The 25238-nt window shown below is 39.5% G+C and overlaps 1 protein-coding gene across 1 annotated transcript in view; it reads right to left on the reverse strand.

The window, feature by feature from the left end:
- Positions 1–1760: 1760 nt before the first annotated feature.
- The window catches only part of PRUNE2 (prune homolog 2 with BCH domain), a 107461-nt gene continuing 83983 nt past the window's right edge, over positions 1761–25238 (reverse strand). The window contains exons 14-22 of the mRNA XM_086771346.1: positions 20049–20225; positions 15391–15493; positions 11806–11937; positions 11566–11652; positions 8644–8742; positions 6512–6547; positions 5952–5990; positions 4430–4477; positions 1761–2251 (exon numbers count right to left, since the gene is read on the reverse strand). Coding sequence (XP_086627472.1) covers positions 2230–2251; positions 4430–4477; positions 5952–5990; positions 6512–6547; positions 8644–8742; positions 11566–11652; positions 11806–11937; positions 15391–15493; positions 20049–20225 — 743 coding nt within the window. The 3' untranslated portion in view covers positions 1761–2229. The remainder of the gene's footprint in view (positions 2252–4429; positions 4478–5951; positions 5991–6511; positions 6548–8643; positions 8743–11565; positions 11653–11805; positions 11938–15390; positions 15494–20048; positions 20226–25238) is intronic.

A 25238-nucleotide genomic window follows, 5' to 3' on the forward strand; every position in this document is an offset into this window, starting at 1 on the left:
TTCTAGGTGGCTTAAACTACAGGTCTAGAGAAGATGTGACTTCATGCTACTAAATGCTTTAAATAGTTTAGATCTAAGTGAAGCTTAATTAGCATCTGGAAGTTAATACAAATATTAATATGTACATAAAACATTATCCCCAATATACTAAGTGACAGCACTTTTATAAGGCAGACACAAGCCAAGATTCAAACATCTGAGAAAAGGTGGAAACTACCAGATTGTAACGCAGGGCAAGGTTACAGAGCAGCAACAATGGTCAGCAGGATTAGGCCTTTCCTCTGTGAAAATTACCAGGAGCTGACAGAAAGATGCGATACAGCAGGCTAGCTAGTACGACAGAGATACCTGTCAGTACAGAGCAAGGACTGCAGAGGCACAGACACTTCAGGTTTGATGCTGGCAGATAAGAAAGCATTTGGCAAATTCTTGCCTTTACGATAAGTTTGTCAATCTTCATTGCAGTAGCTGAACAACTGTGCACACAGTGATGGATGCTTGCTTCTTGCCTGCAGACTACCTTGCAAATACAAGATACAAATTGACAGAGATGGAATTGTGCAAATCACAAACAAAAATATCAATCTTTTAAATGAAGGTCAAAATATAATTTTCACTCTTAGTTTAGATCCCACTGAAAAACCAAGGCACATGCTGTCCTGCCTTTTGCTTAAACTTCATTCCCCAAGAAAACTTCTGCCTGTCTTCTCTTTCATCAATAATTCTGGACTAGAAGTGGGACTGGAGTTAGCTCACACATAAAAAAAATGTTCAAATTATCTTGAATTTTTATGTCTGAGGACTTATTTACAGCCAGTGTAGAGAATCCACGGATGTAATTCTAGGGCATATGAGAATCTCATGAAGATAATAGTATTTCAGAGAGTGTGTAACACTATTACTTCTGTTAGGACATCCCAAAAGGCAGGTCAATCAGCAGGTTTGGAAAGTGCATGCATGTGCTCATTAGAGGAACAGAAAGCATTAGTCATGTTCTTCTTGACTGTCGTCTTTTTAAAGCAGACAAGAGGAATTAACTCAAAATTAATTTGCACTTTCTTGCAAAAGAATGGTCTGGGAGACTGCAGTTGTTGTCCAGTGAACATGAGCACTTACTGCCAAGTCTTTTGTGTCAGTACATGGCTCAGCAGCAAACAAGAAATGCTAAGGGTTTGTTTCCTTTTCATTTTTTTTACTGCTGTGTTCTATGACACAGACAATAAACTGCATTGTAATACTTATTTTTTTTTATATTAGACACACTTTGAATAATACTTTGACATCTATTTCTAACAAATGAGTCTGACTCCCAGCTATAGATTTACACATTTAACCTTCAATTTTTAGTAGGAAATACCAAGTATTTGTTTCATAATCATAGCATTAATAGCCTTTACAACTGGAGTTAGGATGCCATTTGAAGACTCATAACTTAAAAAAAAAAGATCTGGAAAAACACATTTAGAAAACAACAACAACAAATTAATGCTCCAAGGCTTATAGAATATATGACAATCATTTACAGGACTAGCTGCTTCTATAAAAACTATCCCTAAAATAAAGATACTAAATTAAATTATTAAACTTAATTTCATTTACTCATTTATCCTCTGGGAAGTCTGTTTGATGACTAATAATTTTTTTTTTGATATGTCAGTCTTTTCTGTGACTGAATAAAAAAGTCATTAGGGTTAAATGAATATGGAAAGACTTTTCAGACAATAAGATACAGACAATTCAAGAAAGTCCTGCATAATTTCTAGAATTATTTTTAAACAATAAAGTTGCTGCTGCTCTGTGACACAACCAAGCTAACATTTATTGTAACAATAACTATTCTGTTCAGCTATGCATAAACATTAATATGCAGAAGACAGAAATGAAAAAAAAAAATCCACCTCATTGACTTGTTCATGAGGCACGCTGTTGGTAAAACGGTATCCTCTTACACAGAAATTGCACACATGCATAGAAATCAATGCTAGATGACAGCTTTCCTAATGAAAACTCTGTTTCTGAAAACAACACAACCAACCAGGCCCAAAAATTTGCTGTTACCATGGAAACAAGATTGGCCTTCTTGGTCTTTCTGAATTGCTGAATGACATGGCAAAATCATAAACCAAATAAAATTAAGCCAAATTGCCTATTGTACACCATGGTCATGGGTGTCCGGGTGATCAAAATCCAAGTGAATCTTCTTCTTCAAATGTGTGGCAATGATGCTTTTTATTTCAGGGTCATGTCAATGCTATATATTAAAGACAAAAAAAACCAAACACAAAAGAACAACAACAAAAAAACCAAATCAGTGCTATGAAACAGGTGGTTAGTCATTTCCCCAACCCTGAGCACCCACAAAGTGTTGAACATCCTAATCTCTCATTTATTTAAATGCAGTGGTGTCAAATAATTTACACATATCCTATCTACTCTGTATGGAAAATACACACATTAAGAAGATGTTACTGTTTCATTAAAATTAATAACTACATTTCCAGCAATTCCAATCTGAAGTAGACACCAGAGATGTAAAGATCTGCTGGTGAGATGACACCACAATGTGGCAAGATACGGGTGCCCTTAAAAATGTTTCTAAGAGTACAAGTTTGCTATTTAGTGCAAAGCATGTGTCATCAAATACTTTAGAAGTGTTCTTCAGAATAAGAAGTTGTCATCATAAGCATTGCATCAAAATACAATTTTCCTCATAAGTACCCTCAATATTTATGAACTGTTAACAGAACACACAGAGTTCATTCACTGTGAGTTATTTCATAATGAACATTTTTTAAAAGTCATGAGGAAGTGCAAGAAATAGAACAAAATAGGACACAAGAGAGCATGACAATAGACAAAGCCTTTGGAACAGGTATGACAAAGACAACAGAAGCAAACTAAGAGCTGGGCAGACTCCAGAGAGGTTCCAGCAGAAAGCGTACAGAATAACAATTTATGTAAAACTGCTGTTATCATTGTGGAGGCATTTACTCAGGAAATCCTATTTCCTGAAGAAATGCCACCAGAAACGAATGATATGACCACAGAAAAACTATTGCCACTTCTGAAGACAGATTCATATTTATGCAGAGAAAATAAATAGCAGGAATTAAAATTAATTTGGCCTCAACTATATTTATTTAAGCTAAATACAAATTCTCTTCTCATATTGCTTTTTGCTGCCCAGCTTCTCTTTTGAGAAAAACAGGAAAATTGTTCAAGTCACAAAAAGACCAAAATAATAAATAAATTAGTTTTTAACATATTATTTATTTTCTTTTCTCATATTTTAAAAAACAGTTCTCATATTGACTCATTACAGAATAAACAGTGTCTGAGAAAAAAAAAAGATGCTCAGAGATCTGTCAGCTGCTCTAGGAATCAAGGATTTAGCTTATGGTTCTAACCTATGTATCAGGTATGATACTGTGATAGTTTACTAGAGTACAATTTTATTTGAAAAGAGCAAAAGAAAAGCTCAATTTTATTTATGCATCTGTTTGCTACATGGACTTGTAATTATCTGCCTGCTTATTAATACTCATGTAATTGATGGAATCTTTTACTAAGGAGTCAAATTTACTACATACTATTTCCTGAACAATATTGCAGTGTGGGACACCAGAGTCTTTCTACATACCAGTCAGGCGGGTAGGGACAGTGAAGTCCCCAATTACTCCTCTCCACATTGGCCAAGAATACACACACTGATGCAAAGGCTAGTCCTCCTGACATGCTATTCTAGCAACGAAGTGTTAGTGCTTGTGTGACGACACACTCCAGCTACAAACACCCTCACTGAGGCACAGTAAGAGCAGTGCAGGGTTTTCCATTTGCATGCCTCAGTTGTGGTATCAGATGGAGGAACAGCATGCCAGACGACTGACACATTCCCATTTCAAAGGGAATCAGCGCAGCTTTGAAAGGAAGAGGCATAAAGATACTGGAGATTTAATCAGGGAAATAACTATGAAAGAAGCTGAGAAGCACAAAAAGCAAAAAGAAGGAAGATATCAAAAGCATGACCTAGAAATCAAAGTAAAATGTAAGACTTTTTAATCTTTGAATGAGTTTACTACTTTAGTTTTAATTGAGGATAATCCATGGGACAATCTTCACTCTGATGATGTTGCACTTTTTCTATTTGTTTTTCATGTAACTTAACTTGAACAACCTCAGGCTAAGAATTCTATCCATCTCTGCCTGGAAATGGTCGAGGACACTTTAAAGACATCTGTAATGCATATATAATAAATCCTAACTTCAGTTCTTTCTCTGCTTCTGTATGTTGAATCAAATTTCTGACAATAACTCTAAAAGCATTTAGGTCTCCAAAAAGCTTTATGGAGTCTACCCAGCCTCAGTTCCCAGCACCGTGGCTGTAAAATAATGTTAAAATGTAATGACAGTATTAGGCATAAATTCTTACTCCTGCTCCACTGCAGTAATTTCTGGATCATTTGAGAGGCAGCTAGTTCTGGGCACAAGGAAAAAAGAGTAAAGTAAACATTTCTTACTCTTACTTGTGTTTGTTTCTTTCTTTTTCTAAATATGACATCAAATTTGGGGGATGTAATAACTAACTGTAGTGAGTATCTTTTACAGCACAAACACACAAATGTTATTGATAGGAATGTAGTCAGGTTAGGGTCTGCAACACAAATTAGTTTGAGTAACAAATTTTTAAGCTATTTCTTGAAGTTAGGGACGGGAAATGCACTCCAGTGATTTCATACATCCAACAGGAACAATAATCAGTGATGCCTCATATGAATATTTAGTTCCCCTTTCACTTGCTATGGTGCTGCCTGCATTCTTTTAAATGAAAGGAGTAACCAGAAAGCATTTTTATTCCACAGAGTTTTCATTGTCATATACTACAATGCATTTGAAAATGTTTGAATAGAAGGGATAGAAGTTGCATTTCAAGGTTGGGTAGGACTCGGATATTTTGTTAAACAAAATATCCAGGTGATATCAGATAACTACTTATGTGAATTTATTGCTTCTGAGGCAGTCTAACTGCTGGAATCACAAAGCAGTGTTCACTGTTTTGCGTATTTCTCTGTGGTCGTTTTAAACACTAACCTCAGGAAAGTCTGAGGAAAATGTGCACTGCAAAAGAAGGAACTTTAGAAAAAAATACAACAAAGAAGAAGTGGTAAGATGAAAATTCTGAAGTGGACAAGCTAAAGGAAGGAGACTGAAAAGAAACTTAAAAAATGCAAAATCTTTGGTTACAAAAACCACATCGAAAATGTCATACTAGATAGCTCCCTTCTCTGGATTCTTGTGTACAATACACACGTGGAAAACCCGAATACTTTCTAAGCTCTGTGTCCTTCCAGTTAAGGATTTCTATGACACTTTACGCCATACTGCCTCAACATGTTAAAGTCAAAGCACAGCGTTACACATTTAAAGTATCCGATCATCAGCTGAAACTGACTTATTAAGTGACCACAGACAATATGGTCTTATCAAGTATTAACCCACTGGCCTATCCAACCAACACTGGAAAACCGGGAAAAGTTACCTCCATACCTTAACTAAGAATGAAGTAAAATAGCCATTCCCAACTAATTAAATTGTGAAAAATAATTTTTAAAAAGAATTATCTCCTAAAAACTTTATAAATCATCTAACAATGGGTTAATGGAACAAAATGGTTCATGAACCATTGTAATGGAATAAGAAAGTGATTTAGTCCTCCCCATGACTACAGCAACAATCTTAAAAAAAATTTACTTACTCTCCTTACTGAAACCCAACGGTATAAAAGCAGGCTGCTTCCAGTGAGAGGGGAAGTCAATTCACAAATGTGGCAACTTACACAGCAATTGAGAGTGCGGGCTAATTGCTGTACCAAACACATAATGTACTACTGCATTCAATCTATTCCTGTGAAACAAGTAAATATAATGCCAGCATCCAGCTGAAAGCTATCTTACTTAGCTGTTTCTGAAGTTTCCCTCAGCTCTTCATCCAGTCTGCACAAGTAAAAGTTATTGATATAAAGAAACAAAGAAGCAAGCAGAGCATAAGAGAGAAGCAGAGCAATAGCAGAGCAAAGAACAAATACAGTACATGCTTCAAAAATAGGCACCCAGTATGATGCAGTGACCCTAAAGCTCTTCAGTTCAGTATGATACCATTCACCCCTGTGCTCAACCCACCTTTAATTTGTAACTTGTTATTTAGCTCATTTGAAGGCAGAAACATAAAAGCAGCAGGGATCTGAGGCATGCCCAGTGGACAGAGCTGAAAGCATCCAGTTGCCCTATCAGATAGGATTAAACCAGCTGCAGCCTGGGCCAAGTCAAGGACGTTTACAGTTGAGTAACTTTTATTTGCAAGGGAGGCTGATCTCAACAGCTTGAAAGGCAAAGTAAGATTCCACATCACTGCAATTCCTCTCTCATTCAGCTGTTGAGGTCGCCTGCAGGTGAAAGGCTCTCACACAGATTCACTCCATTATGAGCAGCAGCATGGGCTAGAAAGCAAGTTTTACCTCATTCTTCTCTTAATACCCTTCTCTTCATCATACCTTACAAGATAAGAGTGGGCAAAGGAAGAGAAAAGATGTACAAGTTCATATGATACAACAGGCACACTGTATCCCACTTCAGTAAAAACTACCAACCAACCACACAACCCAAATCCTGGCATAACCCTATGTACTTTCTGTAGGTGGGATTCCTCATGACCATGGGTAGTATTTCTGTTCTTGCCAGTGGAGCAATCATGAAGCCGAAAGCTGAGTTTTATTTTATTTTGCCAAAATTGAATCTTTCTCAATTTGCAAGAGAAGTGAAGCCATCAGCCGAAAAATACTCTTCACCCTGTGGCATGGGAATAACCATTCACATTGCCTTGAATGCACACATGCACTAAATCTTTGTATCACATCTTGAAAATGCTTGCCACGGATGGGCACGCTTGTCACCTTTTGATTTTTTTTTCTTCAGCAAAATCAAGATGTCCCATCTCGCTGTTGCTGACATGATGCAGGTAGTTCCCTACAATTTCTTAAGGTCTAAGTCCTAAAGTTTCTTTGGTACTGGTGCTGTGATCATTTCACCTTTGGTCTGAGAGGTGAATGGACCTTCCAAATAACTTTCAGTCTATAGGGAAGAAAAGATGTGTGTAACACCTATGTGTGTAACACAGCAAGGAAGCAGAGAGAGAAACACACTGAAGTATCAGGTTAAGATCTGTATCAAAGGGAACTGTAAGAAATCAAAATGTTTACAAGAATCAAAAGAGGAAGTGAGGGAAGGAGGAAGGGATGCAGGGAGGATGAAAAAATCTTAGGCATGATAAAACATTCTAGATATCTCTTTATCAGGTGGCCAATGACCTCAGTGCTCTTAGCACTGATGCATTAGTGATGCATTTTTAGCATCACTCCACCTCTAAAGAAGTTACAGCAGCAAATAAATTTAAGTGAAAGCCCCTATGATCCCAGATTTCATGTAATTTACTATTTTTACAAGTGCCGGTGCAAGAACTGATCTTCCCACTTGCTCCCTGGAATTACACCACTAGTATCAGTGTAACCACCAGCTTGATGAAGGAAATTATGCTGCTTTCACAAGTATTGTGAGGCAGGTGTGAAAACTCCTGCCTGGGTCGAAGAGATCTATGACAGCTCCAAAAGAAATGTTCTTCATACCTAGTTACTGACAAACCATATGGAAAAGACAATCATACTTGTGTATTCATCATCAAAACACTTTCTAAAACAGAATATTTGCCTGTTCAAAATCTAGGTCATTTGACAAAAAGGATAAAAATTTTAAAAAAGCATTCCTGAACAGCATTATCTTTTTAATAATGACCAATATGGAAGTCATCATTGATTTCCAAAGTTTTCAGCTTGTTGTTTTCAGGTTTGAAAAAAAGACAGTTGAGGTGAGCAATTCAAATCAACTTCCCATAATTTTTAATAGATATCTTTCCTGTAGAAATACCCACATATAAAAAAAATTTACACATAAGAAGCAAGAACTGAGATACTGTCTTTCCGTGGTTCTGGGTTAAAGCATGAAAATGAGTAAGATAAGGAGTGGTGAACCTATGGACTTTCAGTGTTTTTCTACTGAAAATAGAAAACCATTCTATTCTATTGGCTATCTTTCAATTATTGTTTTAATTCAAAGCCCTGTATAACTAAAACTTAAGAACACTTTTACTTAAATAGTGGTGTAAGCTATGGAAAAACACAGCACAGGTGATACCTGTGGAAGGGTTAAACTTTTTCCTAGTTTCTTCCTCATTTGCAATTAGCGAGTGAACAGTCTGTTCCAGTTCAGATTACATAGTCACAGGGTTGATGAAGGGACTCTGAGCCTGAAAGTTTTTCTTCATTTTACCAGCAGTATCACTTGGTTCAGTACAAAATCTTCCTCTTTCTATAAACTTTGGTTCCCCTAGGAGTGTATGTTGCATTTTGTGTTTCCATTACACAGCGTTTTCCTGCTTCTGAGATGACAGTGGAATTTTTGTAACACAACACGTAGGCATTTGTAACAATACCAGGAAGGGGCTTTCTGTTTTTCTTACAGACTCTGAAACACTTTTACTGGTTAGTGGAAATAGTTTTCAATTAGAACAAGTACCCGCTTATTGTACGCCACTTACTTGAGAATACTGTCTGGAATCTGCACATACTCCATTGGAATAATCTCACGAAGCTCTGCCAACGTGTTGACATATTGTATCTTACTGCTGAACTTAGAGCTGAAACACAGAAACAACATGTTAATTGACTTTCACCCCAAAATCTTTTATGATATACTAAATAAAAAAGGGAAAGTATGTACTTAATGTATTAAATAATTAAGCATTTTATTATTCCTATTTCATTTACAGAGTTCAGCTGATCATGTGCATATCTGAGTTCTCCTGAGGCTGAAATCAACTCTAGATCTTTTGCTGTTCCTTGCTTAGGCTAAATCACAGAAATTAGGATAACATTATCAGTTGTAACACCTACATACTAGGTAATGTGATTAGTTTTACAGTTTGAAGGAGATGTATTAAAATTCTGAAAATAATAAAGTGATGAACACACATTGACTGTACATGTTTGTAAGTGCAGGCCGTGAAAACCAGAACATATTCTTCCTGTTTACCGCTGATGTGCAGGTATGACCAGGCAACATGAAGCTCCTGAAACGGCTCTGAGCAGAAGGTGACTGCCCCTCCCCTCCCCTTACCAAACACATCTTCCTCATAAGGTAAAGTGAGGCAACTGAAACAGGAATGTATGAAGGTACTGTGAACAGTTGTTTAAGCTCACCCATTTTAATTTATCTCTGTACCAGATTAGCGTCACTAGGCACACACACTTGAGCAGGCCAATGGTCATGTTTTAAGATGCATGAATCATTCACAATTGTCTAGTCAAAGCCACGATAACATACAGATAATTCTTAGCATTTTATCCAAAATGTTAATTCTTGTCTGCACCATCTGAACTGCCAGCTAAAGTAACTTGGCAAGTTACAAGCCAATTAGAAGAAGCTTCTAAGGACTGGGGCCGGGGTGACTCTTTGAAGGGTTAATTTTTCCACTTGAGGATTCTCCTGGGTACACTGGTTCCCACCAGTGATTGATTTCTGAGTATTTGCTTCATGTGGGAGTCTGTGTACCAGGAATCCCAAACATATGACTGAAATAAGTCCTCATCTCTTTCAGACTTTTGGGGAGATGTGCTGCCAACAGCGGTAAACTTTCTATTATTTAAATGTTTTCACCCAATGCAAAATATCTTTCACAGACACTTGTTTTATTAGAAATCTAATTTCTTACCTAGCACAGCTAAGATGATCTCTAGTGTGAACATAAGGTCCATAAAGAATATCTAGGATCTATCTTTGCAACCAGTAGTTCTTTCATCCTGTGTATTCAGACAACTGTTTAGTGTTTGTCACTCAAGATGAGGCCCAGACGCCACTGAAAGACCTTGCCAGTTTTTGACACAGAATAGACTGTAGCACACCCTCATTGATTTGACTGTCCCTTGCCATTCTGTTGTCTTTCAGTTTCTTGATTCCTACTGTTTTGTCCTGTATCTCATCTGAAACAGAATTAAAATTATGTTGCTCATTTTTAGCTATCTCATAGAAATCTCTGCTTGCCTTGGAACCAATGCATTTCTTACTCTAAAATTCCCACTGTGCATATGTCAGTGGTTTAGTGAACACCTTGGGGGCTAGCAAACTAAGCTACAGTCATCAGCCTTCAATCTAATCAAGTTTCTACCTCCTTACATTGGTTGTTACTGAGTTGACTCTTTTCATGCCTCCCAGAGTTTTTTGCTCAGATTTCTCATAGTGCTCTTCTGTCCTTAGTGAGGGCTCAAGTATCTTACGTCATTTTTTACAAAAGTTACATTGGCCATGGGTCCTGCCCACCTTTTTCAGCTTTCACTTGCACCTCACTTTCCTCTTGCACAGACTCTCAATCTATTTGGCTAAAATGGAGAGTTTTAACTGGTCTCTATTGCGTCTAGTTTTGTATTGCTAATTCGCTTTGACAAACTATTTAGAGTGAATTTTTTTTCTCCTGTTCAGCAATGCAAAACGTCTAGTCACTGCAGCTCAGTATGTTCATTCTGAATAAATGACTAATAAATTGAAACTGATGCCTGCCTACCTTTACTTTGGGAGCAAACAGGATGTCCACAGAAGTATTTCAGACACCAAATGCAACTCAGTGAATCCCCATCATCACTGTTGATAATTACAACTATTGTTTCTCTGTTTCTGTGGTATTTTTAATTGTCACTTTCTACTTGGTATTAAATACACCAAATGTGAAAGAAGATGCTTCCTTATGACACTCTGCCTGTCACACTTTGGCAGTGATGGGAGAACTCATGTGCTTCCCCATCGCAATGTGCTCTATCAGGACAGAGCACCCTGTGACAGACACGTCCAGTGTCCTCATCTCTAGCCTAGTACTCTGAGGTCTGTCATGACGTATGTTATTCGCTGTGTGGCTTCTGTAGATGATGCTTCTTCTCTTGCCTAAAGCAACTTTCTCACACTTGTCAGTGTGCCCTCCCTGATCTCAAGATTTCAACGACATACTTGCCCAACTTCTTCAACAACTTGTGAGATTTTCAGGGCCTACAACATTTCTTTGCTTTTTTACTAATCAAAGCATTATTTTTGGTGGCATTAATCTTGTCGTGTAGCCAGAATTTTTTTAATCAGGTGATTATCACTACATGCCCTTTTCTACATATTATCACTAAATCTCTTTTCTACATACCTCTTAGCTAGGCTTGGAACAAAGACAATTTTAAGGGACTAAATTTTCAGTTCTGCATACAGGTTTATGATATCGTGTCTGTGATGTCTGCAACCAGATACTCTCAAAAATCACAGTTATTTTTTTTACACTCACTTTAGGAAAGTCAGCTTCAACTGTCAAAATCCCAACATGAACTTTAAAATGAGTACTCCTCAGTGAAAAATTAACAGGCATGTTTGATCATCTAGGGTGCTTCTCTATTCTTAGGGACATAGAAAACCACTGGTATTCACAACATACCTTATAAAAGGTCGTGTCACAGCCAGAATTGTCCTGATAAACCATGATGGATGAACAATTATAAATGACTTCAAATTCTTCCGTAATCTAAGTAAAAAAGAAATGGTTTCTTAAAAAAAAACAAACCTGACAAAATATACAGAAAGATTATATACAGTGAACACTGTTATACAAGGGAGTAACAGAAATGGATAGTGTTTAACATAATGGCTGTTGATCAGAAAGGAAAATACTACTCACCGCCGATCAATCATCTGGTAACATTTTTTCATCCAACCCAGTCCAGGCATCCTCCTTCTTGGTGTTGCCCCATTCAAGTAGACAATCATATAGTCTTCAGCTACCATCAGCTCTAAGGTACTGATTACATAGCTGATGAAAGTACAGATGTGAGCACATACTTTACATTATCCACTGAAGCTCAAATTAAATCAGTCTACTAGGAACAAATCAAGGCAGACTAAGCAATTTATGAGAAGACAGTGTTTCTTTACCTCTAAACCAAGGCAAACCTTTAGCGCTGGTCGCCATGCTACCTGTAGATGTATAACTAGAAAACCACAGTCTTATCTGCATATTCAGAAAGACGTGGTTTCCTTACAGAGATACAGTTTCATAGTGAGTTTTCAAATCTCATAGGTGACTCTTCTTTTTCTTAAAAAGGCATTCAATAATGAGATTTTGCAAAGGAGACCATGGCAGGAGCATGTGAAGTTCCAGGAACTTCTGAAATTAACTGTTCAGAAACTTCTCTTCACTATTAATTATCATGTTTGTGCAATACAAAAACAATAAGGATCAGGAGAAAGTACTGGTCTATAACTCTTACGATCCTCACACTACTGCCACTAAGTCTGTGACGGCCAACTACAAACACTTTGAATCTCAAGGCTAACAAAACTTGTCCATCAACCTGCCTTCTGATGGGACAGAGCACTCCACAGCATTACTTCATTTCATAAACAAAACACTCATTAAATTCCTCAGCTCGGCAATGATAATTCAGACAGAACAGTGCTCTTGGGGCCAAACTCACCCTACCAAGAAAAGCACAGTACTGGGTCAAATGAAAAGGCAGCTTTAAATTCTTGTCCAGAACTATATATGCATATGCTCTGCTCAGTAATCCCTGCCTTACTTGGGAGTTGTTCATCACAAGAATGTTCAAATTCTTCTCACTACTAAACAGTCCCAAGGCACATCTATGTATGAACTACAGTGAAAAATCACGAGTCCCACCTTAAAAACCTGAATGCTTGAGTGCGCTGACTACAAGAGGCAGCTATATCCCTGAGCATAATGGCCCCCTTCACAGGTGTATGGGAATGATTCATGGTCTAAGCTGGCTCTTAAATGCCTTAAGATGCAGTTTCTTGAAAAGAATAGTAGGAAATCTAGTTCTCGTGAAAGAGAGTGATATTTCACCTGGGCATAAAGTACGCAGCTGTTAACTGACCAGTTCCATGCATTTGATAAATCCCATCTAAATCACTACTCACTCAATGCTTTTCACTGTTCTCTTTCTCACCTTGCAGTTGTGCATTTCCTGCTTTTCCCTGACATTTGTAAAGGCTTGTGTTTAACACCAAAGTGAGGTATAGTATGGACATTCTGACATGAAAAGCTTAATCTAACTGAACCTACTGACTATTTGACAGGTTACGAAATTAGCCTTTCCCATAGGGCACAATATCTAGTGCTTTAAAGGCACTTAGACACTGAAACGTAACAGAAAACTGTGTATAAGTACTTCTCAAAACACTACAAACCTTTCAGTTATAGGAACAAAGACAGTCCGAAAAATTTCTATGTTTGCCTAGGTGCAAAGGGAACTGTGAATATTATGAATAATCAGTTATAATAAGAACAATCATGCATACTTCTAATCAGAAATAAGAGGAGTATTATGACAAAAAGGAATCTCTGCTAGTTTTTTAGTCAGATCTCACTTATCTCATGTACTTTCACTCAACAGCTCTTATTCACTGTGGGTTGAATTAGACCATTTGCCATTTTAGGGATTCTGCAATCTCTTGCAAACCTTATCTAACTGGTAATTTGAAAAGATGGACAGAATTTTTCTCATTGACTATAACAGTTCACTCACTCTGCAAGAAAAAGTGTGGCTTTTGATTTTCAAAGTGTAATTTTTCAAGTTTTGATTCTCTTAAAAAACTTCTAATCTCTAGATGGTATACAGAAGGGAAAGTAACTGCAAAATTCAGCAACAGTTGAGGACAGTAGTTAATTAGAAACCAGAGGTGGCTTATATACTACAAGTGCACGATTATCTATCAGAAACATGCTGTATGAAAAATGAAAAGACATTCAGTGATCTGCAGACCCCTCCAGACCCCTATATAATTCAACAGTAAAGAACTCAAAATATTTAGATATATATTACTGGATATATTGTAAACTGTTGCACTCCCTTTATTTCAATGCAATTAATAGGTCTATAACTGAAAGAAAGGGGTGACCTGACTTCCCCTTTCTTCTTGTCTTACAAACAACCAACAGTTTATAAGCCTCAAAACAAGCTGAAGGTTCACAGCCAACCTGAACTCTCTCTTATACTACTACTCCAGAAGAAGACAGTGAGTTATAAAATTGACTTTGGCAATATCCTCAAGCGATGTGGAAAAGTCTCTTAAGGCTCGAAAAGGCTTTTTCTGCAAAGTCCATTACTCTCTATCTATAAAGAAGTGACCTGGATGAAGTCAAAGAACAATTATTTAATGTCAGTCATGGTTACTCTCAGCTTTGCTATCTAGTTATCCAGTTAAAACCACTGTAGAATTCCTCCCCTCTAGATCAGAGGGCATTGTGTAAATCACTTACTGCAGATGACATGGAGGTCTTAAGAGGCTCTACCAGACAAATGCTAGGAGTTCATCTGACCTGGAACTAAAGCACTCAGTCTTGATTTTCATATGGAGACACAAAGTTGAAGGCATTGGCTGTCACCATGTGCATCTTCAAGGACTGGAATTTTAAGAAGACTGGGTCTGTGCTTTTGGTGCCTCGTAAGCTGCAGATGGTGAAGGCCAGGCCTCTGCTGGCTTTATAAAGGACTTATAAGTTTTAGCACAGAAAACACTGGAATGATTGGTTTTTTAACAGCTGTAAGTAGAAGTTACACTGGAGGCACTTCAGGGGAGTGCTGCTTTCATGATTTTTGGCTACCAAACCAAGTTGCTATAAGGAGCAATTTTGCTGTGATAAATTTGGGTTCATGTGGCCAAATTTGTGTCCTGCCTAACTGGCCTCTGCCACTTACAACTGAATCAGAAGCAGCTGGAGCCAGGAAAAATACTTAGAGCTGTTCGTGTCAGCAACTGTCATTTATCCTGTATTTTTAAAACAAGTGTCACAAAACAGGTCTTGTGACTTCTAAACACAGCCACAGCTTGTATTAAAAATACAATATACAGTGATATATCATGATAATATATAATAAACAACGAACAGTGGCCTAAGTCCCTGCTGATTGTTCTCAGCAGGGGCAGGAAATCACTCGTGAAACAGTGCAGTGATTGTAGGCCCAAGAAACTGAAGATACTGCATTCGTTGACGTCTAGGCAGATACTACAGTCAGATTTGGCCCTGACAAATATGCCTTAATTTGGGAGGGTGAGCAGGTAAAGAATACTAAAATAATACTCCTCTGAGCAGTTTATCTAAAATTGATATTTTCCTTCTAATTCAGATAACTTCCCCTCTAATGACCAAAATTACCTCTTAATTAAAGACTGGTTATCTCTCACCACATAATTATGAGTACTAACTCAAAAAACACTGTCACATTGCTCACATATCACTCACAGGAAAAGATTTTCCATGACATAGTTGTAATCTGTTCGACTGCTGTCTGGCAAGAAGCACGCCGCAAACACAATGATAGCATTCAGACCATCACCATAGTATCCTGTGGAAAAAACAAAAAGCCATTTTTATCTTTGTCAAAGGCTCTTAACAAGACTAATTTAAAAAGAAATCTCACAGTCTTGGAATAGAGCTACTATGCCTACTGCTGAAGAAGACCAAAACTGTACAAATTATCATCAAGTGACAAGGAAGCAGGATAGTCAGTTATGTTGAATTCCTGAAAAACACACCTAGCACAACTATTAGTAAACTTTTTATAAAGACAAGTAAAAAAACCTTGTAAGTAATACAATCTTATCTGAATTCTTGGTTCATTGCATCTCTGTGGCAATCATGTGCTGAATGCTCACCTTAGACTGAGGAATAAGGGACTAAAGAAAATAATCTACATTTGTTATTCTGCATCTTTTGAATGATGTGTCACGAATTCCCACAATTCATCTTCAGTTGGCTTGCACCCCACTATGCTGTAAAAGCTCCAGGGGATTAGATAAATCCTTTGCTGGAAGTTTTGTATGAAATACTTTTTTACCTTGGACACTCCAGTTGTCCAATACTGGCATTTTCCAGTCTGCACCACTGCCTAATTATAGCTGTAAACCCTTGAAGCTGCAGCACTACCATTCTGGGGTGCAGGACAGCTGCCTGTCACCCAAAATAATTTTTTTTTTTTTTTTATGATGGATCAATCCTGGTTAACATTCTACACAATCCTTTGCAGCTGCGACAGATTTCTCGGTTATTCACAATGAATATAAAACACTCCTGCATTTCAGTTGAAATTCTAAAAGTTTAAAAACTACATGTGATCAGGAGGCAATTTATAAAGATGCTGTAGAAATGGCAGTAGGCAAACAGCACTAATGATGCAGAGAGATAGAAGCTGGATAGACTCAGAGAACAACTTGAAAGGGAGAATGTGGGCCCTCTCTGGAAGGAAATGGAAGACCTGCTTACCCAGGACATGGAGAAGGCTGAGGTACTTAATGACTTTTTTGCCTCTGTCGTCATGAGCAACGGCTCTAGCCATATTGCCCAAGTTGTGGAAGACAAAAGCAGGGACTGGGAGAATGAGTAACTGCCCACTGTAGCAGAAGAGCAGGTTTGAGACCACCTAAGGAACCTGAAAGTGCACAAGTCCATGAGACCTGATGACATGCATCCGCAGGTCCTGAGGGAACTGGCGGATGAAGTTGCCAAGCTACTGTCTGTCATATTTGAGAAGCTGTGGCAGTCTGGTGTGGTTCCTGCTGACTGGAAAAGGGGAAATACAACCCCCATTTTTAAAAAGGGAAACAAGGAAGACCTGGGGAACTACAGGCTGGTCAGTCTAACCTCTGTGCCTGGCAAGGTCATGGAGCAGATTCTCCTGGAAAGCATGCTAAGGCAAATGGAAAATAAGGAGGTGACTGGTGACAGCCAACTTGGCTTCAGTAAGGGCAAATTGTGCCTGACTAATTTGGTGACTTTCTATGATGGGGTTACAGCATCAGTGGACAAGGGATAAGCAACTGATGTCATCTCCCTGGACTTGTGGAAAGCATTTGACACTGGCTCACACGACATCCTTCTCTCTAAACTGGAGAGAAATAGATTTGATAGATGGATCACTCAATGGACAAGGAATTGGCTGGATGGCCACACTCAGAGAGTAGTGGTCAATGGCTCAATGTCCAAGTGCAGACCGGTGACAAGTGGCATTCCAAAGGGATTGGTATTGAGACCAGCCCTGTTTAACATATTTCTTGGTGCCACGGACAGTGGGATAGAGTGCACCCCCTGCAAGTTTGCCAATGACACCAAGCTGTGTGGTGCAGTTGACATGCTGGAGGGAAGAGAAGCCATCCAGAGGGACCTTGACAGGCTGGAGAAGTGGACCTGTGAGAACCTCATGAAGTTCAACAAGGCCAAGTGCAAGGTCCTGCACCTGGGCTGGTGCAATCCCAAGCACAAATACAGGCTGGGTGGAGAACAGATTGTGAGCAGCTCTGAGAAGAAAGACTTGGGAATATTGCTGGATGAGAAGCTCTACATGACATGGCAATGTGCTCTCACAGCCCAGAAGGCCAACCGCATCCTGGGCTGCATCAAAAGAAATGTGGCCAGCAGGTCAAGGAAGGTGATTCTCCCCATTTATTCTGCGCTGGTGAGACCTCACCTGGAGTACTGCATCCAGCTCTGGAGCACCCAACATAAGAAGGACATGGGCCTGTTGGAGTGAGTCCAGAGGAGGGCCACGAAGATGATAAGAGGGCTGGAGCACCTCTCCTATGAGCACAGGCTGAGTTGGGGCTGTTCAGCCTGGAGAAGAGAGGGCTCTGGGGAGACCTTATAGCAGTCTTCCAGTACCTAATGGAGGCTTAGAAGAAAGATGGGGAGAAACTCTTTATCAGGGCCTGTTGTGACAGGACGATGCGCAATGATTTTAAAACAGAAGCAGGTAGATTCAGATTAGATGTAAGGATTATATTTTTTAGAATGAGGGTGGTGAAACACTGGAATAGGTTGCCCAGAGCCTGAAAACATCCAAGGTCAGTTTAGAGGGGGCTCTGAGCAACCTGATGTAGTTGAAGATGTCCCTGCTCACTGCAGGCTTGTCGGACTAGATGACCTTTAAAGGTCCCTTCCAACCCACTCTATTCTATGATTCTATCATACAGAAAAGGCCTAGCTGCCATAATGTGGAGACTATTGAAGCTATTCCAAGTCTCCCCATGACCCAAGCATCAAAACAATTTTGTCTCCATATATTGTCTGACGCTTCCTAAACACTGAATTTAATGTAGTCCTTAACTTGCTTTGATATGGCTATACTTCTGGTAAAATTTTGAATTTAGCCAGTGGTGGGCTGAAGCTTACTCATGCTGTTTCTTTTGCAATCGCTAAATTACGGACCAGCACTCATTCAAAAGTAAAGGAAATGCAATGTACTTTGTAATGGATTTAAGTGATCTAACAAAACAAGATGTCAGAAACATAAAATTTGAATCTTGGTTATTTCACACTGGGAGCCGAGCTGAATGACCCAGACACCCATCGATAACTGTGCTTTATTATGTATTTCATAGTTGCCATCAGAGATGTCTGCCACCAGAACTAGTCCTTGTTCAACAGTCAAGCAGTGCTAAATTAAGAGTTCTCCACTCACTAAAATGGATTGGTATTTATTTTTCACAAAAGCTGATGCAAGTGTATACATCAGCATCTAGTAGGAACTGTACATGACAGTTTTCACCACAAAAGTACCTAGACTAGTTTACAGCACACAAAAAACACATAAATAAACACCATTAGCAAGGCCTCAAAATATTTTGTGTTTGTTTCCTAAATTACGCCATCTGTGTCTGTTTGCTAAACTGCGTCTGAGGTGTCATCACATTCATAAATCTTTGATGGTGTTGCTATAGTTGGAAAATGCTTGGAGGTTTAAACATCTTTCTGACTAAACCTTCTGCACACTGGCCACTGTGAACATCTGTAGGCTAGCATTTAGCTGCTTTTAATGTAAATGTGCAAATTTGAGGACCACATCCTCAGGCAATATAATTTATTTATGTCACTTTTACCAGATAGAGATTCAACACTGAAAATACACAGGAAACAATGCTTTACCTTTAAATGGTGTTACAGATCAGCAACACTGTGACAGAAGCATCCTCATCTAAACTCATCTTACCTCTGAGATGCTAAGTTACATGCCTCAGTTTTTGCAGGAAGAGAACGACTCATTCTTACTTAACACCTTACTGAACAGTTGGCAAACAGTGTCCCCCAAACATACAGAATCCAAAGATAATCTAAACCTGAGACACCAAGGAAAATGGACTTAGAAAGCTTTGTTTCATTTTCTTCCTTCAGTATCTCTAGTAATATCTATCCATTTGAATTAATTTATATAAAAATGTGGTAATAACACCAGAACTACAAATTCTCTGAGCACATTAGGAAGTAGATGAGCAGAGGAGACAATATAGCAAGCACATGAGGTCATTCTCCTACTTCAAACTTTTTCTTTGATATGCTATTTCACCATCATTAACAAATTATGTGAAGAAACCATAAAACAGTTGCCAGTGAAATGCTATCTGCTGACACATACAAATGGCAGAAAAATAACATAAGGAGCTTAGCCAGATGAATGGAAGACCCAGGGAAAACTGTATTTTTTTTTCTTTTGCCACTCTGCTTCTTTAGATCTGTGCACCCAAATATATCCTTCAGCAAATCACAGGGCACTATACTTCCTCATGCAAAAGTTTTTGTCAAAATCTACAGAACAATGTTTTCAAATTTTTTTTTTCTGTAGGACAAAAGTTTTTCCTTTACTCTAAGACAGTTTTAGCGTACAATGACCAGACTGTAACTGACACATGTATGTCAGTTTATTTGTTGCTCTTGAAATTGCTTTCTATTTAAAATATTCATTAGTTATTGCCACATTGAACTGAAAGCTGAGTTGATTTGAGCCATGGTTGAAAAATAAACTCTCTCTCCCCTTGCCAGTATGATAACAGAACTAAAAAAGAAATAAATAATGCTCAATAAAGCATTAATTTTTTACATTAATCTAAAAAATGCATTCAGGGTTTTCCTACCTCCATGTGAAATAACCTTTTTGTAAGGTTCAATGACTTTCATATCAATTCTTTGTTCTTGTTCTCCAATAACCACTGTTCTCCATAACCGGTTGTCCTCTCGCTCCTCCTCAGCAGTGTACTCTGGAATTGATTCAGACTCCTCCTGGGAAGCATCTTTAGTAGCAGTTCGCTCTTCTGTAAAATAAAATTGTATATATTACATTTTCCTGTAAAAGGCCTAAATATTTCCTATGTTACATACATTTCAAGCAGATGACTGAAATCAATGGGATTTTTATGGCACTATGCTGGGTATGGCACTATGCACTGGTGTAAATAAGAGCAGAATTTGATCAATTAACAGTCAGTAAATGAAAAGTTTCAATTTTTTTTAACCTTTTCATCATTATTACCATAAAAAGAACAGTAGCAATTATCACTACACACAATACTGTCACGGGATTTTTGCATTTTTGCATTCACTTAGTAAAACTGATGAGCCTCTCACTAGAGGTACTACACTGTAGGTCTTCAAAAATCTTTGTGCTGCAGGCAAGAGAACAAAAACAAAATAGGAAACTGAACAGCGATGCTTCTTGTCTAGAGAAGAATTACCACAGAACTGCAGTTTCTCAACTTTTCTTGCCAGTTTGTTTCCAATCTTTTCACCTCTGGCACCAGCAAATATGAAGAATGCCCATCTTCCTCTGCTTCAATAATGAGACAATGTTGACTCCTCATACAGGCACAGTATTCACCTCCCCTGGGGCCTTGCAGTTGAGGTTAAATACCAGTTCCCTCCCAGATGTGAAGTACAGAGCAGCCAGACACTGCCTAACCACCTGTCCTGGTTTCAGCTGAGATGGGGCTAATATTCTTCCCAGTAGTTGCTGTGTCTTGGATTTAATATGGGGCTTAGTATGTGAAGAATGCTGAAAATAAACTGATGTTATTAGTTGTTGCTAAGAGACCAAGGACTTTTCTCAGCTTCCCAGGTTTTGCTGATGTGCAGGAAGCTGGGAGGGATATAATCAGTACAGCTGACCCAAACTGGCCAAAGAAAGTATTCCACACCATAGACATCATGCTTAGTATATAACGGGGGTGGCCAGTGGGTGGCTTGCTCTTGTTTCTTCTTTTTTGGGATCATTCCAAGATTGCTCTCAGTTCCCCTCCGTGAGCACTGCTTGGGACAAGCTGTTTCGGTCATCAGATCATCAGGTGCTGAGAAATTGTACACTGTTTGATTCGTATATTTTGTTATCCCTATATTTTATTATTATAATTATTAATGTTTATTATTAACTCTTCCTTTGCTGTCCTAGTAAATTGTCTTTATCTCAACCCATGAGTTTTCCTTTCTTTCCCATTTTCTTCCCCTTACCCCTAAGGAAGGGGGAGGGTGAGCTTAGTTGCTGGCCAGGGTTACACCACACCAGCCATTGAGTTAAAAACATACACAAGTAAAACTGTATTAATGGTGGAAACAGAGATGGGAGATCAAGAAATGTCCACCATCACTCCCAAGTCCTCCCCAGGGCTGCTCTCAATCCATTCTCCGCTCAGCCTGTGTTTGTGCTTGGGATTGCCCCAACCCATGTCCAGGACTGGCTGAACTTCATGAGGTTTGCACAGGCCCACTGCTCAAGCCTGTCAAGGTGCCTCTGGGTGGCATCCCTTCCCTTCAGTGTGTTGACTGCACCACACAACTTGGTGTCGTTGGCAAACTTGCGGAGGGTGCACTCAATCCCACTGTCCATGGCACCAACAAAGATGTTAAACAGCATCGGTCCCAGTATCGATCCCTGAGGAATGCCACTCACCACCAGTCTGCACTTGGACATTGAGCCGTTGACCACAATTCTTTGAGTGTGGCCATCCAGCCAATTCCTGGTCCATCCATCAAACCCATTCTCTCTAATCCAGTAGATTATATACTGTGGAACTGAAGTACGTATTCACGCCTTCCCAGGGTACAATGCTCATGAGGTTTAGTAATATTCTTATCATTCAGTTTTGAATATCACAGGTTCTGTGACACTGAGAACATGCTTTACAAAATGCATAAACCTGCTCCTTCCAAACCTAGACATCTAAATGCAGTTTTGTATTATGTTAATTTTGTAGAGGTACCATGGGAAACAATACGAAACTACATGCATGCAGTCAAGCTATGCAAACTTTGACAGGCCATCCCAGGGTGGTCCATTCATTTAAGGATACAGGGTCCCCACAGGATGCTGTTATGCAGCTCCAGTGCTTTCAGAATAGATGGAATTACAAGAACAGTTTAGGAAAACTGTCCAGTTAGCTTGTTCCTTGGAAGGTAGAAAGAGTATGGCTGCGGGAGAGAACTGCAGCTTTAGGGAAAAGAGTCTGGCTATGTAACTGGCAGATTAATGCCAAAACTGTATTTGGGGTTTGGTAATTTTTTTTTTTTGTTGGTGAAACTGCAAATGATGAAGAACAACAAAAAGAGATCCTAATAAAACTTATGATGCTGGAACTGGACAAATTAATTATTTTTTTGGATAGAAACGGTACTAAATCGCCTCTTCCTGATAAAGTGGCTATGCTTTCCTGGCTGGAGTGTTGATTTTGCAGAGAAAGATGCACCAGTGTGAAATTCAGAAACAAAATAAACTTCTGCAGACAAAATAATGAACACTTGTTTACTTTGCAAATAATGCTGATTTGGGGGGAGGCCTTCACCTATATGCACATACGATTTTCAGAAATGCGATTTTGATGTAATCTAACGTAATAACCATAAAAAGCCACTATGGAAACAAGAGCAGGTTCTGAAAAAGAATGTCTATATGTAAAGCTTTAGTGACAAAAAACTCCCTGTGAAGCTGATGATTGACAAGCTAGGTGCTAGTTTAAGACAAGTACTTTAGTATTTCCGTTCTCATCCATTTTCTTGCACATTGCAGTTGTGATGATTCTTCTTCATGATTCTTTAAACCAAATGGGATCCAGTACTTCTTGTATTACAGAGCCATTAGTTTTCCAGTTGTCGTAGTTCAGCCCCAATCGGGACCAGACTACGCAGTCTCTTTCCCCCTCCCCCCACCCTCCAAGAGAATAGGAGGAGATGATATAAGAAAAATGGCTCAAGCTTTGAGATAAGGACAGGGAGAAATCCTTAAAGTTACTGTTAAGGGCAAAACAGACTCGACTTGGGGAAAAACACCCATTTATTTCTAAAATTAGCAGGATAATGAGACAGGGAACAAGATAACCTCCCCCCATCCCTCCCTCTTCCCGAGCTTAACATTATCTCTACTACCTTCCCCTCCCGAGCAGCACGGGGGGGAAAAAGGGAATGGGGGTCGCGGTCAGTTCATCACACGTTGTTTTATGCCACTGTATCATCGTCGGGAGAACTCCTCACATTCCTCCTCTGCTCCATCGTGGGGTCCCTCCCACGGGCCACAGCCCTTCGTGAAACTGCTCCGGCGTGGGTCATCTCTTCCATGGGGTGCAGTCCCTCTAGAACAGCTGCCCCAGCAGGCCCTCCACGGGCCACAGCCTCCTTCAGGCATCCACCTGCTCCAGCGTGGGGTCCTCCACGGCTGCAGGTGGATCTCTGCCCCTCTGTGGACCTCCATGGGCTGCAGGGGGACAACCCACTCCACCATGGTCTTCACCACAGGCTGCAGGGGAATCTTGGCCAGGAGCCACATTACTCCTCCCCCTCCTTCTTCACTGACCTTGGTGTCTGCAGCCATTCCTCACAACAGGCTGGCAGACATCTCTCAGGATCTTTTTTACATCTTATTCACTTCTCATCTCCTCTCCACTTCTTGCAGCCAGGCCGGGCCGAGTTGGGCCCAGTCGGCTGCCCGGCGGGAGGCCAGAGGGTGAGGCCTGCAAGGCCCACGAGGCTCGCGCCTCCCCCTCTCTGCTCCTGCTCAGCTGCTTCACATCTCTCCTCCTCTTTTCCTGTTTTCCCCTACTTAAATACGTTATCGCAGAGGCTATATTACGGGACATTCTGCTACCAATTGGCTCGGCCTTGGCCAGCAGCAGGTCCGCCCTAGGCCCGGCCGAGTCCACAAAACAAAGGGGCGCAACTTCTAGCAGTTTCCTACAGAAGCTACCACCTTAGGCCCCCCCCCCCACTAACAAAACCAGAACACCAGTGATGAGGCAGACTCCTGAAACATGACAACAGTCTTGCTTTTCTCAGTTGCTTTCTATATTTCAAATGGACCTTCAGCAGTCTGAGTGCGACAAGCTAAAAATCACTGTTCTCTACAGTGTCAACAGCTACATCTTCTCAGTATTTACTTCCCTGGCTTTGGCACAACAGCCTAGAAACACGGATCTTTGGGAGACTGAGTGTTCGTAACAGCAGAGCACACACTGGTTTACAGTAGAGTAACAGAAGCACTAGGATAACAAAGGCTTTTACCATGCAAATAAACCACTAGTTCTTATGACTATACTCTTAGCTATCAGATTCAAGTAATACATAGCCTACTTATTTTACTGTCAGCTTATTCTGACAAAATTGATTTTTTTCCTTTTCTCTGTTCCTGGCTCATCTAAGTGGAGGACATTTTGCCAGTAAAGTATGTCTAAACTCAAACTACACAGCTGTAAAAATGCCACCAAAAAAACAGGCACCTTGAGCTCTTCACTTGAGTTCAGGAAAACTGGTCCAACTTTAGCAATTGAATGAATTACCGTATTTAGAAAGCCGTAAAAAAGTTGGAGAGAAATGCTTGCCATAAATACAACTGCCATGAAAATCACTGGAGTTGAATTTATGTACTTGAGGGCTTAGAGGCAAAATCTGTTCCACTGCAGGCAGACATTTTTGCTCTCACACAGTCGTCAAAAGAGTCTAAAACTGCAAGCACACGCTGCTCTGGTGTGAGAGTATGTGTGCTCTCGTGAGTATGCATGTGTGTGTTAGTTTTAACTTTTGCTACAAAATATTCTAATCATCAAGCAACTCATCACTATGCTCTGCATTTACCCATAAGGAAATCAGCCCTCTAATGAGAGGTGACATTAGAGACGCTCACGCATGACTGAGTACACAGTAATGCCTCTTTGGCAATATCCCTTAAACTGATGCAACTGTTCCTGCATGCTCAAAAGAGCATACAATTTTAAAATTACAGTGACCTCACCAGCAGTAGCGAATTCAAATGCAAGGGAAAACTCAGTTTGAATTGATGCGTTTCTAAAGTT

This window comes from Chlamydotis macqueenii, chromosome Z (assembly GCF_036417535.1).
Source record: "Chlamydotis macqueenii isolate bChlMac1 chromosome Z, bChlMac1.mat, whole genome shotgun sequence".
Classification (NCBI taxonomy): domain Eukaryota; kingdom Metazoa; phylum Chordata; class Aves; order Otidiformes; family Otididae; genus Chlamydotis; species Chlamydotis macqueenii.